The sequence below is a fragment of the Armigeres subalbatus genome, chromosome 1 (assembly GCF_024139115.2).
Source record: "Armigeres subalbatus isolate Guangzhou_Male chromosome 1, GZ_Asu_2, whole genome shotgun sequence".
In the NCBI taxonomy this organism is placed as follows: domain Eukaryota; kingdom Metazoa; phylum Arthropoda; class Insecta; order Diptera; family Culicidae; genus Armigeres; species Armigeres subalbatus.
Window position 1 is genome coordinate 286,564,783 of NC_085139.1, and position 15,358 is coordinate 286,580,140.

Consider the following 15,358-nt stretch of genomic DNA (forward strand, 5'->3'; position numbering starts at 1 on the left):
TTGAGATTGAATAAGAGTAGCCGATTATTTCGGAGAAGCAAAAAGTCAACTACGCCATAGCTCCGGTTAGCGCAGTAAGGGCTAGATACTGTGAAGGGTGCCCTGGTGCTTCACAGGCTCCGTTAGCGGTTAGGTTCTTTTTAGACCCCCCTAACCATTCATTCGTAGGCACGGTAAGCATAAAGCCGCATCACACCAAGAATTTGGGGTCACCTGTATGGTGGACTTCTACCACCGGAACAGGCAATCCGTAGCGTTATTCTTAGCCAGATAACTGGCTGCCGACACCACACAGCTATCTTGGCTGTTCGGGGAGAGAAGTTGATATTGACTTTACGTCAACTCTCAATGTGGCCGAACAGCCTGTTTTCCCAGGATCATGTGATGTCTGGGCATCGGCTATTGGAGACGAGAAGCGGTTGTTATTGAACTTCGTGTATACAGTAGAAAGTTTTACGTCTCCCGCAATAACAGTAGCAGTAGTAAGGCCAAGGCAGTTTATAGGAAGCATAGGTAGTGTGGCTAGTTGGAAGTTGTTTTTTGAATTAAGTAATCGAAAAGGATGCAGTTAAGGTAGACACTGAGTCAACATTACAGAACAACCGGAATCAATGTTCATCCGTTCGGCCGTAACGATGCATTAGCTTTTTAAACCTTGTTTTCTTCTTCTTCTTCTTGACATTACATCCCCACTGTGACATTGACTCCTCGCTGCTTAGTGTTCATTCTGTTGGTCGGAGAAGGGAACCCCCTCACAAAGAATAACAATTAGAGTTCCCTCTCACTCCACGGCAGGCTACTGACTGATACTTCTGCCAGCAGCTGCAGTTCTCTTTATTCAACAATAGGTATATATTGCGGATCTTTTGAAAATTTTCCATTCTGCGGATTCCGTAAAATTCTTCCGCAGCTGTCAAAGTTCTTCCGCAGGCTTGAAAACCTTCGAAACACTGAAACAAAAAGCAGATGTTTGGTGTTGTCATCATAGTATGCCATGCGAAACGACGGAGAAAATGTATGACGTGACAGCTGCGGTAGTTTATAAATTGCACCGGAAAAGGGAAAGCTTTCTCTGGAACAGCAATACAATAGTTCCTTTAAAAATATTCCTCAATCTACCCAAGAGCAACTACAACTAACTGGCGCCTGCTTCCTATCCATCTTCGATCTACAGCGAAGCGTCTCACACTACCTGATATTCCAACACTCCTCCATAGTGTGCACGCCTCGCAACTTTCTAGGTTGCTTCTAATACCGAGCCTCCCGTCCAGAGCTCCTCCTCGCCGAACAATTCCTCCTGGCCCAATCCGTTGCTCGTGCAAATGGCCTCTTTTCGACGTTTGCACAGAACCCTCTGTTTACCAGCTCCTGAATGTTCCGACGCTCCTCCTGGATTCCTGCTGACCAGCCAGCATCCTACCGAACGTTCCAACTACAACCAACTGGCGCCTGCTTCCTATCCATCTTCGATATACAGCGAAGCGTCTCACACTACCTGATATTCCAACACATTCAGCACTTCTACAGTTATTAACCGTGAAGTTTCTAAGTCAAGTTACCATTTTTGCATTCGTATATCATGAGGCTAACACGATGATACTTTGATGCCTAGGGAAGTCAAGAAATTTCCAAACAAAAATAGCCTAGACCGGCACCAGGAATCGAAGCCAGCCCCCTTTAGCATGGTCATACTTTATAGCCGCGCATCTTACCGCACGTCTAAGGAGGGCCCCACAACCCTGTTTTATTGTGTTTTGATTAGTGAAAATTAGTTCTCATTGTGCGTGTATATTGTGAAATAGCGAGGAATGTTAATTTGTCACAGTTTCAACGCCGCCTGAACCTTTTTTTTTTGCTGCTGTGTTGAAAGCGGGTAGGGGAAGAGGCCGCAAAACGTCCCCCCGATGCAAAACGCCATTTGTGGTTTCCCTCATATTTACCGTCATTAATATGTCCGTAACAAAACTAGATCTTAAATTATGTAGGATAGGCGAAGAAAGTTTCAAAATAGTGCATGGGAAGGTCGGAAAAACCGAAAATTTCCACATTTTGAACCAACATCTAACATTTTGGCGAGTCAAAACGCCCTAGTGGCAATAACCTACAAAGTACTTGCGTCTCCACGGACTATCCATACTAGAATGCTGATTCGCCGACGCGTGGTACTTTGTGCCCTAGGAGCCGCCAGCTGAAAGGCGTTTTGCCTCATGAGTTTTCCGGCAACAAAATATCACCATTTTTTTTAAATGTGAATATTATCAATATGATTGAGATTTTTGACAATTTTTGAATGGCATCAATTAGCTATCTTGTTTAACTGATGCATAATGTAAAAATACCCATGAAGAGCGTTACAAATAATACAATAGAGCAGTGTTTGCTTAGCTAGGGCATATTGCCCCCCCTTCCCCTACGAGTACGATATGAAAAAAAAACAATACGGCGAGTGCAAACAGTAGATTAACGATCTGGAGCCAAGTCACCATGGTGGAAAATTTGAGCCAGAAAAAAAGATAATTTTGCTGGCAAATCAATTAGATCCTTCAAATCAATTCCTGTTTCCACACCGTCGGCATGGCCGAGGCTTGGTATTAAACGCCGCCGAGATGACGGTAGACTGGGTGTACTGCTGCTGTGAGCGGAACGAAAAGTATAGATCTTAGCGAATTTCAATTTTCCGTGCCGTCTATTATGCAAGCCGCCATACCTGATATGTTTTGGCTGTACATGACGGGATTGAATCCGCTAATTAATTATGACGACGTGCAGAAAATAGTTTCACACTGTTTAAATATTTCGGACCCTGCGGAGGTGGTTCGCCTTTTTCCCAGAGGCAGATATATGACCACCTTGACTTTCGTGTCCTACAAAATCGGATTGGAGCTTAATCTCAAGGATTTGGCGCTCGAACCAACGTACGTCTCGGCCTACTGGAATCCGGTTAAGAGAGTTTGTTGATTTCTCAAAAAACTTATCCTGGATTTTGGAAAAAACAAACATACAAACTACTGTTGCTGATCCGGGACAACCTTCGGTTAGTATTGAGGATTCCTCCTACCTAAATTCGAGCTTCAATCATTAATCAACCAGGACTTGTCTGGTCTCTCACCCACCAAGGATTTATGTTTCCTGATCCGCTTTTGTCTGCAACTACACTTACTAACCGCCAACTAGTCGATGGGCTCAGCCAAATCAACCGGATTTCCACCTTCAACCAAACCTGCTCGATTTGGTGTTTATCAATGATTATTCACTGCATGAATGCACTGTCGTTGAGGCTCTGGACGCCGCACATAGGAGTACGCAGTGTAAAAGCGTGGCCAAAACTGTGTCAATCATTTTTTCTCCTGTAAATGCATGCAATATAAACAGCAAAGTGTATTTTTTTGTTTTCATGCTCTTTGCATTCATAACAGTGCGGTATGACCACTGGTGGAATCAGTTATTGTTATTTGATAGAGCACCACTTGGTGCAAGAACATTTTCTTTGAGAACTACGTGCGTGTTTGCGACGAGTGGTGCCCACCTCTGGATCTGTCATTGAGTATGATCTTTCTTACGTTAATCGTCATTCCTTGATTATTATTACTTACTAAATTTAGGTCCTCACTCTTTTTTGCTAGTGAAACATAATTTTTAAAAATATATATATTAAAAAACAAATAAGTCACGATTGCGTGGAATTGCGTGAAATGTTTTATGTGGAGCTTATTGAGGAAACTCCATCTTTCCAACGCTAACAATTTTGTAGCTTGGACGGGTTTGGAACCAAATCAAAAGTTTTATTTTGAGCACCCAGCAGTCACTTCCGGCTCGAAGGAGCAAATGTTCGGTTGGGAATTCAGAAGGTGTGAACTTTACTTCCAGGGACCACTAATAGCTTTTGTCTTAGTGGCTGAACGAGTGCAAGAATCCTCTTCGGGCAGTGAACTGATCGATCTCCCGATCTCGGATATCTGTAAGCTACAGCAAACACATCAAATTAATTTACAGAAGACAGGGATCATGTTTACTGCGATTTTTGGTTAAAACATTGATTTGACCTCATGAAAAAATCTTCATTTTTTTAAAATCAGTTCGTATTTAAAAAGTTGTGGAAATTGATGTAATCATCTCAAAGTTAATATTTTCACCGATTTTTACCACGTGCATCAGGTATCAGGTATCAGAACGTCGGCTCAGGAGGCACGTTCTCCTCAATTTGGGAGATTTGTGCTATCGCCTTCACTGGCCTTTCTCATCATTTACCTGACGGAAAAGGAAGTGAAAAGGGGAAAGGAAGAAAAAGTGAAGTTGGAAAGGAGAATTTATAGGGAAGCCAATTATGTAGACTCACACGCATTCAGCTAGGGTCTAAAGAGAGGTCACAAAAACACAGAGAATGTAACAATAGACGAACGTCAAAGACGAAACACAGAGTGCACTGTGAAAAACGCATAATGCGAATCCATATAGGTGACAATCACAAAGTACATTGTAAAAAAAATGCATAATGCGAATCCATATAGGTGGAAGTTTGTTGAAAAACTAAGTAAAACACATATTCTTAACCCCACTCTCACGTTGAGGATGAACAAGAGTAGCCATAGCCGAACGTCAAAGACGAGACACAGAGTACACTGTGAAAAACGCATAATGCGAATCCATATAGGTAACATACACAAAGTACATTGTAAAAAAATGCATAATGCGAATCCATATAGGTGACAATTTGTTGAAAACTAAGTAAAACACATATCCAGCTTTTCGCGCACGGTGATGGCGGCTTCTATGGGTTTCAAAGTGTATCCGTCCCTGTACTTCTTTGACAGCTGGCTTGGGTTTGACATTCCGTTTTCCTCTTGTTCCATGATGAGGGGAGATGTTCATCAAGCTGTCAAACCCAAGACAGATATCAAAGAAGTACAGGGACGGAAACACTGAAATCCACAGAAGCCGCCATTACCGTACGCGAAAAGCTGGATTCATAACCCCATTCTTATTGAACCTCACGTTGAGATTGAACAAGAGTAGCCGAACCCGAACGTCAAGGACTAGACACAGAGTACACTGTGAAAAACGCATAATGCGAATCCATAAAGGTAACATACACAAAGTGTATTGTAAAAAAAAAACGCATAATGCGAATCCATATAGGTGAAATTTTTTTGAAAAAACTAAGTGAAAAAACATATTCATAATCCCACCCTTATTCAACCTCAAGTTGAGATTAAACAAGAGTAGCTGAAGCCAAACGTCAAAGACGAAACACAGAGTACACTGTGAAAAGCGCATAATGCGAATCCATATAGGTGACACACACAAAGTACATTGTAAAAAAAAATGCATGATGCGAATCCATATAGGTGGAAGTTTGTTGAAAAACTAAGTAAAACACATATTCATAACCCCACACTCACGTTGAGGATGAACAAGAGTAGCCAAAGCCGAACGTCAAAGACGAGACACAGAGTACACTGTGAAAAACGCATAATGCGAGTCCATATAGGTGACAATTTGTTGAAAACTAAGTGAAACACTTAATCATAACCCCACTCTTATTTAACCCCCACGTTGAGATTGAACAAGCGTAGCCGAAGCCAAACGTCAAGGACGAGACACAGAGTACACTGTGAAAAAAAGCATAATGCGAATCCATATAGGTAACATACACAAAGCACATTGTATAAAACGCATAATGCGAATCCATATAGGTGACAATTTGTTGAACACTAATTAAAACACATATTCATAACCCTACTCTTATTAAACCTCATGATGAAGTTGAATAAGAGTAGCCGATTATCTCGGAGAAGTAAAAAGTCAACTACGCCATAGCTCCGGTTAACGCAGCGAGGGCTAAAATACTGTGAAGGGGGCCCTGGTGCTTCACAGGCTCCGTTTGCGGTTAGGTTCTTATTAGACCCCCCTAACCATTCATTCGTAGGCACGGTAAGCATAAAGCCGCATCACACCAAGAATTAGGGGTCACCTGTATGGTGGACTTTCACCACTTTTTTTTTTTTTTTTTTTTACAAGGGAGAATGCATTTACACACTAACCCAGTACACGTGCATTGTAGTTGCCAAACTACCACACGGAAGTGTACTGGAGTGTCGGACTCGACCATACCGGTAATACCGACTAAACTCCCTTGGGCTCCACCATCGTTTCCCCCAGGAACTACCTCGCAGTACTACTTCTGGGGGGATGGCACTACTAAGCGTACTCGCTCATTACCCGACTAGAAGGTCATATCAAAATTATATCATCCTATGTTGTTATGTCATACTAAATTTTTATAACAAAATTTGTTAGAAACATGGTGCAGGATGTTGTTAAAATATCTAAATTTCTATCAAATACTACACTACTGGAAACGAAAAACTATCTAATTTTGTTACAATTTTATCATAAAAATAACATATTTTGTTAGAAATTTATAACAGAATCAGATACAAAATATATTGTTTCTGTGCAGTTGGAAATTTTACAGATCGTGATTGGTCTCCAGATTGTGATCAACAATCAGAAATTTTTGTTTTTGTCTGAGCAAGAATATTTTCCAAGAACATGAAACTAACGACAAATAAGGCAACCTTTTCAAATTATATCAGCGTTGTGATATCTATGGCTGGGAGACTTAGCTACATCTATTTTAATTGCCTACTGTTGGGCAATTCGGTGTTAAGCATTTTTCAAATCATATAATGATATAATCCTGTTACAACATTTGAAAGATAAAGGCTACTGAGAACAAAAGTGTATCAAAATAAGTTATAAATATCACAATATGTTAAAATTGTGTTCAATTTTTGTTATGCTGTTCTAGTCGGGTATCGCTCACACAGGCACTCGTCCCACGCGAGACTGACTTGGGTGCTCGCACACCATTCACTCCATTTGAGTCTTACTTGGATGCTCTCCCGGGCGCTCCGCTGCCATGCCTCGAGGTGTCAATAGCGGTAACTGCCTGGGCCTACAGATATTACGCTACGACACTCCTGCCTCAGCACGAGCAGATCAATCACACCACTGCCGAAGCAGACCACACGCTACCCTGCCGAAGCAGGGACACTCCCCATGCACCACATGTGCACAACTGTAGGTGTGTGGGTACAACCCACTGCTACCCTGCCGCCAAAGCAGCTTCTCCAAAGACCATTCGCTCCATGTGACCCTTTTTCGGGTGCTCACTCTAACACTCCACTGCCATGCCTCGAGGTGTCGATAGGTACCTCGACTCCTACCTCAGCATGTGCAGTCCATACTCAGACTTCTGCTGCGCTTCGAGGTGACAATAGCGGCGACACGCTATGACACTCCTGCCTCAGCTCAACCAGATCACTCACTCCCTGCCGAAGCAGCTCACGCGCTACCCTACCGGAGTAGGGACACTCCCCATGCCAATTGGCACTCCCTGGGCTTGTGCTTTTGAAGCGGCACACAGTCGCTTTGATAGAGTCTGATTACGGGCACTTGTGGTTTTTTGGGAGGGATTTTAGCAGAGCCCACTGCTAAATCCCACCACGCCCTAGGCAGTTCTCCCTGACTCGCAGACAGCTGGGGAGGGGTCGTCAAGCCCTTGGACATGGTCCATGCTGTCCCTGCTGTCCCTGCTGCCCCCGGACTTTTACCACTGGAACAGGCAATCCGTAATGTTATTCTTAGCCAGATAACCAGCTGCCGACACCACACGGCTATCTAGGCTGTTCGTGGAGAGAAGTTGACGTTGACTTTACGTCAACTCTCAATGTGGCCGAACAGCCGAAAAAGTATATAAAGTATTTAAAAAGTTGTGGAAATTGATATAATCATCTCAAAGTTAATATTTTCACCGATTTTTACCACGTGCATAATAACGTTATTATTCACTCGCACAGTCCGCACATCGGTGCTTTTATTTAACTACTATCAATATTATTTGGATAAGACTCTACGTGCATACAATATTGCGCTCCCACCTTTTTCCATATCTTAATTAATGACTAATCTTGTCGCGCGAGGCGTTACTAATATTTGTTTCTTTCCACTTTTCTACAATTCCAGATAATTTTCTCTGACTGTGCGGTTCATCTTAATCATCATCATCATCATCATCACTACCATCACCGCGTTGGAGCAGATAGTGCAACCTTATCAGAATGCAATCAACAGCAGCTGCCGCGACGGCCGCAACGTCCGACGACGATCTAAAGTACCCGAGCAGTGCTAGTGCCCTTTCGCCACCGGATTCATCGCTGGACGACCTGGAAGCAGAGTACGAGGACCTGGTGGACGGGATGGATTCCGGCGAGGCGGGAGGCGTGGTGAAGAAGCCACACTTTTTGGACTACGATAATAAACCGCCGGCCGGGTTGGAAGACCAGGTCGTGTTTGTTGGTCAACCGAGGAGGACGGTCAATGGGAGGACGGAGGAACGAAAGGAAGAAGCCATCTCGCAGAGTGTCGTGGAGGAAGGTTCGTCCGTTGAGTTGAAGGAGATGGTTGGAAGAGGTACGTGGCCAACGGCTGGTAGTTCGGGCCAAAACGCGGCTAAATACGCCGGGAGACAAAACCATTCTATGTATAACGACATGTCGGAAGTGTGTCCCAAGATGGAATGCGTTTACTCGCTGTTGTCGATGTTGGGATCGACCAATTCTCTCGAGATGTCGACTAAGTTTATGGAGCTTTCTAAGAACCGGGACACTTGCAGTGCATTGCGTCGGTCGGGATGCATTCCTTTGTTGGTGCAGATAATTCACAATGATCCGAATGAAACGGCTCGCCGCAATTCCAGGCAGGCTTTGAACAATGTGATCTGTTGCCACCCGGATGACAAAGCCGGTCGAAGGGAAGTGCGAGTGCTCAAGTTGATCGAACAACTGATTGATTACTCGGATCTACTCCGGGACTATACGGAGGAAAGTTCTTCGGACATTCGCGACGTCATAGAAGATCCGGAGAAGCACCCGATCCAATCGATCACAACCCTCATGAAGATCAGTTTCGACGAGGAGCATCGCCATGCCATGTGCCAGCTTGGTGCTCTCCAAACGATTTCAACGTTGATCCAAATGGACCATGCCATACACGGGGCCAAGCCCAGCGCACCGAAATGCATCACAATGCGGCGCTACGCCGGGATGATTCTCACCAACCTGACTTTTGGCGACGGCAACAACAAATCCCTACTCTGCTCAAACAAAAACTTTATGCGGGCTCTAGTGGCGCAGATCCAATCTAACAGTGACGAACTGGTTCAGGTCACAGCTTCCGTTCTGCGGAATCTCTCCTGGCGAGCGGACAGCGTTATCAAGCAAACTCTCAGCGAGATAGGCACGGTGAAGATTCTCACTCGTGCGGCCATGGTTTGCACCATCGAGAATACCCTCAAGGCCATACTGTCCGCCTTGTGGAACCTCTCGAATCACTGTCCTCCGAATCGTTCGGAATTTTGCGATGTCGAAGGCGCTTTGGAATTCCTAATCGACATGCTCTCCTACGAGGCGCCCAGTAAAACAATGAGCGTGATCGAAAATGCCGGAGGAATCCTGCGGAACATTTCCTCGCACATTGCGCTTCGAGAAGACTACCGACGTATTCTTCGGAGGAAGAATTGCCTCAAAATTCTACTCGAACAGCTCAAGAGCCCAAGTCTGACAGTGGTGAGCAACGCTTGCGGAACGCTGGGAAATCTCTCCGGGGACAACTACGAGGACCAGAAGTTTCTCCGCGAAAATGGTGCCATTCCGATGTTAAGGTCGCTCATCTACAGCAAACACAAAATGATCTCCAATGGAAGCAGCATGGCGTTGAAGAATCTACTGAAGCCTCCCGCCAACTCCATGATGGCAACAAGTGCGCCGCCTGCCTCAATTGCAATTGCTCGCCCTAGCGGCGTAGAAAGCCGGGAACTTCCCAGTCTGAACGTGCGTAAGAAGAAGGCACTCGAGCAGGAACTGGAGGAAAAATTCCTCCCGAAGGCCTTACGGGACGAGAAAGATGTCTGCACCAGTCGAGTATCACCCGAAGAAGAAGAGGAAGAAGATGGGGAAGTCGATGACGATGAGGTCAGTCACAGTGCGGTGCACATCCGGTTGGTTTCGGATCACCAAAACCATGAGGAGGAACCGGAGAAACCAGTCAACTACAGTCTGAAGGAGGAGGAACCGTACCAGGATTACCAGGAAACGGACATCGACCAGATAACGGATTATTCACTTCGTTATGCGGAGAACCAGTCCGAAGATTCGGATGAAGACAAAGCAGAAAACTACCAGCGTACGAACCCGACCAGTGGAATTTGCGAAATGGGCGAGGACACCGTGAAGTGTTATTACACCGAGGGTACGCCGCAGATTATCTCCAGTGCGACGTCAATGAGCGACTTGCGAGTTCAGTTGGTTGGCGGTGGAAGCAACAGCAACAATGGACCGACGGCGCCAGTGACAACGCACAAGAGTGGCACCCTTCCGAAGTCGGATCCGATTCCGATTGGAGCTGCCAACAGTGGTGTCAATAGCAGTGGAAGTGGAGCAAGTGCTGGACGATCCTTGCCCAAGGCGCTCGGCGGCGACACGGGATGCAATACGCCGGATAAGCCTTACAACTACTGTGAGGAAGGAACGCCGGATTTCAGCCGGGATACGTCGCTGAATGTTCTGGATTTAAATGCCGACAGAGTGAGTATAGTTGTGTGTATAAAAATGTGGCAGTGACAGTCGGGTGGGATCATACTAATCAATCCCCTTCAACTCCCTATTTCAGGATCAGAAACTTTCCGGAAAACATCCCTCGGAAGCGGAATCCTCGGAGCAACCGGCAACCCCGGCTACACCTGGAGGTACTCAACACACTGGCAAGCAAGTTTCTTTCCTTAACACAGCGGACGAAACGCCGCTCATGTTCTCGCGCACTAGCTCGATGGGATCACTGTCCAGTGCGGAACCAGCCTGCACGGCCGATGACAAAAGTTCCATTATCAGTGAATTCAGTCGGCTGGCGTCGGGCGTGATCTCCCCGTCAGAACTGCCAGATTCGCCGACTCAGAGTATGCCCCATTCGCCACGACGCACGGGCATGATGGCCAAAGCAGGCCCGATTGGTAAGAAGGAAGAACTGGAGCAACCTCCGGTGCAACCGAAGAGCGCCTTTGAAGACACGGTCAACAACTTCAACGTGGAGAATACCCCGGCGGTGTTCTCCTGTGCGACCAGCTTGAGTAATCTCACCATGGACGATAAGGAGGACGAGGAGTCGAAGTTGGTGGTTGGTGGGGACTTGGCTAAAGGACCGCCGGTTCTACCGATACCGGAGGGTAGCGCTTCCGAAGATGGAGAATCGGATCGGGATGACGATTTTCTGCTGGAGTCGTGTATCAACATGGGTATGAATGTGATGGCGCGCAGTGCAGAGGAAAAGAAGATTAGGAGTGAGGAAGACCTTGTGCTTCCACCACCACAGGTTCCGGAAGATCTGTTGCAGAGGTACTGTACCGAGGATACGCCGGCGAGATTATCGGAAGTGAACAGCAATTGTAACTTAAGTGTTTTGTCGATGGACTCGCGGAACGGGCATGACTCGGATGAGAGTTCGACGGTTTCAGCGGAGCATAATGATCGATTGATCGAAGAATGCATTCGTAGTGGAATGCCCAAACCGAAGAACGCGAATACAAGTGGTTTCCTGGGGAAGATGAACGGTGATGACCTTATGGGAGTTCAAAAGGAAAACCCCATGAACATGATGCGAAATCCAGCTCACATGGGACCGATTTATGCAAACGACGAAGTCAATAACTTCTACGTAGAGGATAGTCCTTGTGCGCACTCGACGGTATCTGCATTGTCCGACTTGACAGTGGCATCGGAGGCACCGAATGGAGGGAAGAGCGTCCACAAGATCTCGTCGTTGAAAGGAAAACAACCGCAATCGCAGGGAGGATTGCACTTTGCACGGGATCCTGCCGTGAATGGTTCGTTGAGTTCGCTTTCCGTGGAATCGGATAACGATGATCACCTGTTGGACGAGGCCATTGCTGCTGGAATTGGATCCAATAGAGCCAAGAAAAATCTTCCGACTTTTCAGGCAGTTCATAATCCACTTCCGCCGGTGAACCGAATGACAGCAGCTGCGGCGGATGCGAATGATTCCTTGGATTCCATCGATTCCGTGGACTCGAACGATCCCCAAAGCAACTCACTGTTGGAACAGTGCATAGAAAATGGCATGAAGAAGCTGACGGAGAAGCGTGTTGACACGGGATACGAGCTTCGAGCAGGAATGAATTATGGTCAGATTGCGGCTCGACCTCCGGTTCCATTACCGGATGAAAGTATTCCGGATTCGGAACGGGACTACCAAATTCTGATGGAATGCATCCAAAACGGTATGCCGAAGGGTAAGAGCAGTCAATTGGCGATGGACCTTACTCGAAACCTACAGCGGTTGGCCATTTCGGGAGCAGCTGCATCTTCCAGCAATAATCCGTCGTCGAATCCAAAAAACGTGGACACTACGCCTGTGGTTACGAAGGATGTCGGTGCCACCAACGTAATGTCAGCAGGCGTAGTAGCAGCAGTAGAAACAGCCACGGTCAGCGGAAGCAGCAACATCAGCGGCTTCGGCATCACCACCATCAACAACATCAACAGCACCAGCACCACCCAGTCATCCATCACTACCCGTACCACGCCGGTCATCAACAGTTCCATCACCACCAGCATCACAAGAAGCGAGGAGCCAGTGGCAACTCAACCATCCCGAGCGGAAGCGCAGGAGCACCCGTCACGGCAGCATCGTCAGCCCCTGCTAGCTTCTTCCATCACCACCAGCAACAGCAGCATGATGGGTCAGAGTGGATTTGAGGGTATGATGGAGCGGTCGAACGAGTTCCCGGCCTCAGCAGCTCTGGTGGGCCTCATGAGCTCGTCGTCCGCTGGTTGTAACAGTGAAATGCAGATGTCGAACGAATTCATGATGGAATTCGCCCCGGCCAACAACAAACACAAGGATCCGGATCTGATGCTGAAATCGGTGGAGCGACTAACGCAGGAATTGGTTTCCACTGCCGAATACCTGCGCACGGTATCGTCCAGTGGGGGAGATAAGATGGAGAACAACACTTGGGACGACGACGTGACCAGTGCGAACGACGTGTCGTTCCCGAGTTTGAGCGTCCAGGCACCGAGAATTATGCATTCCTGTGACGACGACGATACAGCCACAATCAGCGATGAGGTAAGCATTCTGTCAACGCTTCTGTCAATCTGTCAATGGAAGTGACGCGGCGTTGCTTGAGCAGAGGGGTTATTCTGTGAATTGTTTCGATCGAGTAACAATTGACAGGTTTCTTCCTCGAAAGCTACGTTCACGTTTTTCCAGATCTATCACAATCTCAATATTCAGGTGACCATTGTCGAGTTCTATCCATAATGCTAATAAATGACTTACTGAAGCATTATTAGTTTTATGTACTGAAATACGATGAGTTGGTTACCTGCTCTGGTGTTCCATAAGTAGGATTACTGCTAATATTATGCTATCAAATCGCGGATGTGTGGTTTGTAAGTAATATATAGGCAGAATTTCCGACGCACCACTTATGGAATTTTGTGACAGTTCATGAAGATGTTTTTCTTCTCTCAGGTTGACTCCAAAGCCTTGGACGCTTTGGAGGAACAAACTCCGATCAATGAAAACCGACCGTTGCCCGGTGCCCTGAACGGCAGCAATGAGGATCTGTTCAAGAATGAGATTCATTTCCAGCTGGGCGGTGAGGTACAGCACCCGATGGTCGGTGGTCACTTCACCCATGGTTCCGATGGTTTGTCGTTCAGTACTGTTTCCACGTTGACCAACTCGACTATTATCGCAATGGAAGCCACCAAAGTTGCTAACAATCTGCAGAATTTGGCGATCGTGGAAAGTGCCGAACTTGATCTGAGCAAGATACATCCCCCGTTCGGCTCGGACAGCATATTGATATCGGATTGCTCCGACTCGGAGATGACGTTCCTAAATGATTGTCGGAAGTTCAACCTACCAAGTGGATTGGTAGCGAAGCGAGCTCTGGGGCATGCGTTCAACGATAGCTTGAACTCGTTGAATAACCTGGACAGCATTGGACCTCCTTCGATCATGGATGAATTGATGGACTCGATGATCAGTGTGGCGAGCATAACTTCCGAAGTGGTTGACGTGGACAGTGGCCATGCAGGGACCTCCGATCAGAACATCAGTTCGGGCCATTCCAGTTTGACGCTGAACTCGAGTTTAGAGAACTTGATCAAATTTTCGCCCACCAAGAATGCCGGCGGAAAGAGCACCCCCATAAGTCCCAAAAAGGCCGAACGGAGGCAGGCAATGAAGGACCGATACAAAACGTACACCATTCCTAATACAGAAATAGTTGATTTGAATTCAGCAAATGACGATGCGGTGGCAAATGAATCTAACGAATTGTCAGATGTCAAGGTAGGTTATTGCTTTATGGAAGGGAATATTTCCAATCAAATTGATCGTATCTTCTTTTTAGACGCCAACTCCTAGTAATCCATCGACTCCATCACCAAAGAAATCTTCGAGAGAACGTCGTCAGGAGAACAAGTCTCGATACGAGACGCAAGTTATCACCAATAGTAGTTTTCTGGCCGATAGAATCGCCAACGGAGATGCGGACTGTCCACGGACTCCGATATCTTCCATCATTGCCAAACCTGTTGCTTTCTCACCCCTAACGCTGCACTCCCCTGCACCAATGTCCCTGGAAAGGGTCTTATCACTGGAAGCTTCACCGGTAGATGACGAAGATGACGACCCCGTCACCTACACCATCCAGGAAGCGCAACGAAGGAAATCCCTCGAACAGAAGTTACCCAACATCTCATCACAAGACCGAGAACCTGTTACCGCTCTTCCTCCACCCCAGCCAAAAACTCCCCTATCCAGCCCAAGCAAAATGCCAACGCCAATCAAAACCGGAAGTATTAAAGCAACTATCAATTCTGCAACGTCGGCCACCGAACCTGTGAAAACAGTTCGTGGCACGAAGAAACCCCCCTACGTGTCACCGTACCGAAAGTCTGTGGTTTCCGCTCCGGCCGTCATCTCTCGAACACCGGCCGCCCCCGGAGCTGTCAAAAAGGATCTGAGCGCGGGACCACACGCCACCCCGAAACTGCGAACTCAAAGCTCCCTCGTGGAGAGTACCAAGACCCGACCGCAACCTCTCAAGGCTCGATCCAGTATTGGCCTGAAGCGGAACTCACTGGAATTGAATGGCAACGGGTCAATTCGAAGCAGCAGCAGTAGTAGCAGTTCGGATGTGTCCCGACTTCATACCAGGCAACCTTCCTGTGGAGCGATTGGCGGAACTAGGACTAAGGTATGACCA

At 46.7% G+C, this 15,358-nt stretch overlaps 1 protein-coding gene across 2 annotated transcripts in view; it reads left to right on the forward strand.

Moving 5' to 3' along the window:
• LOC134207685 (adenomatous polyposis coli protein-like) overlaps positions 1-15,358 on the forward strand; it is a 49,152-nt gene that overhangs the window by 29,654 nt on the left and 4,140 nt on the right. The window contains exons 2-5 of one of the 2 annotated variants that reach the window (XM_062683480.1): positions 8,029-10,658; positions 10,732-13,203; positions 13,612-14,439; positions 14,501-15,349. In XM_062683480.1, the coding sequence (XP_062539464.1) occupies positions 8,124-10,658; positions 10,732-13,203; positions 13,612-14,439; positions 14,501-15,349 (6,684 nt within the window). In that variant the 5' untranslated portion in view covers positions 8,029-8,123. The remainder of the gene's footprint in view (positions 1-8,028; positions 10,659-10,731; positions 13,204-13,611; positions 14,440-14,500; positions 15,350-15,358) is intronic. The other variant, XM_062683481.1, reaches the window with a different exon arrangement.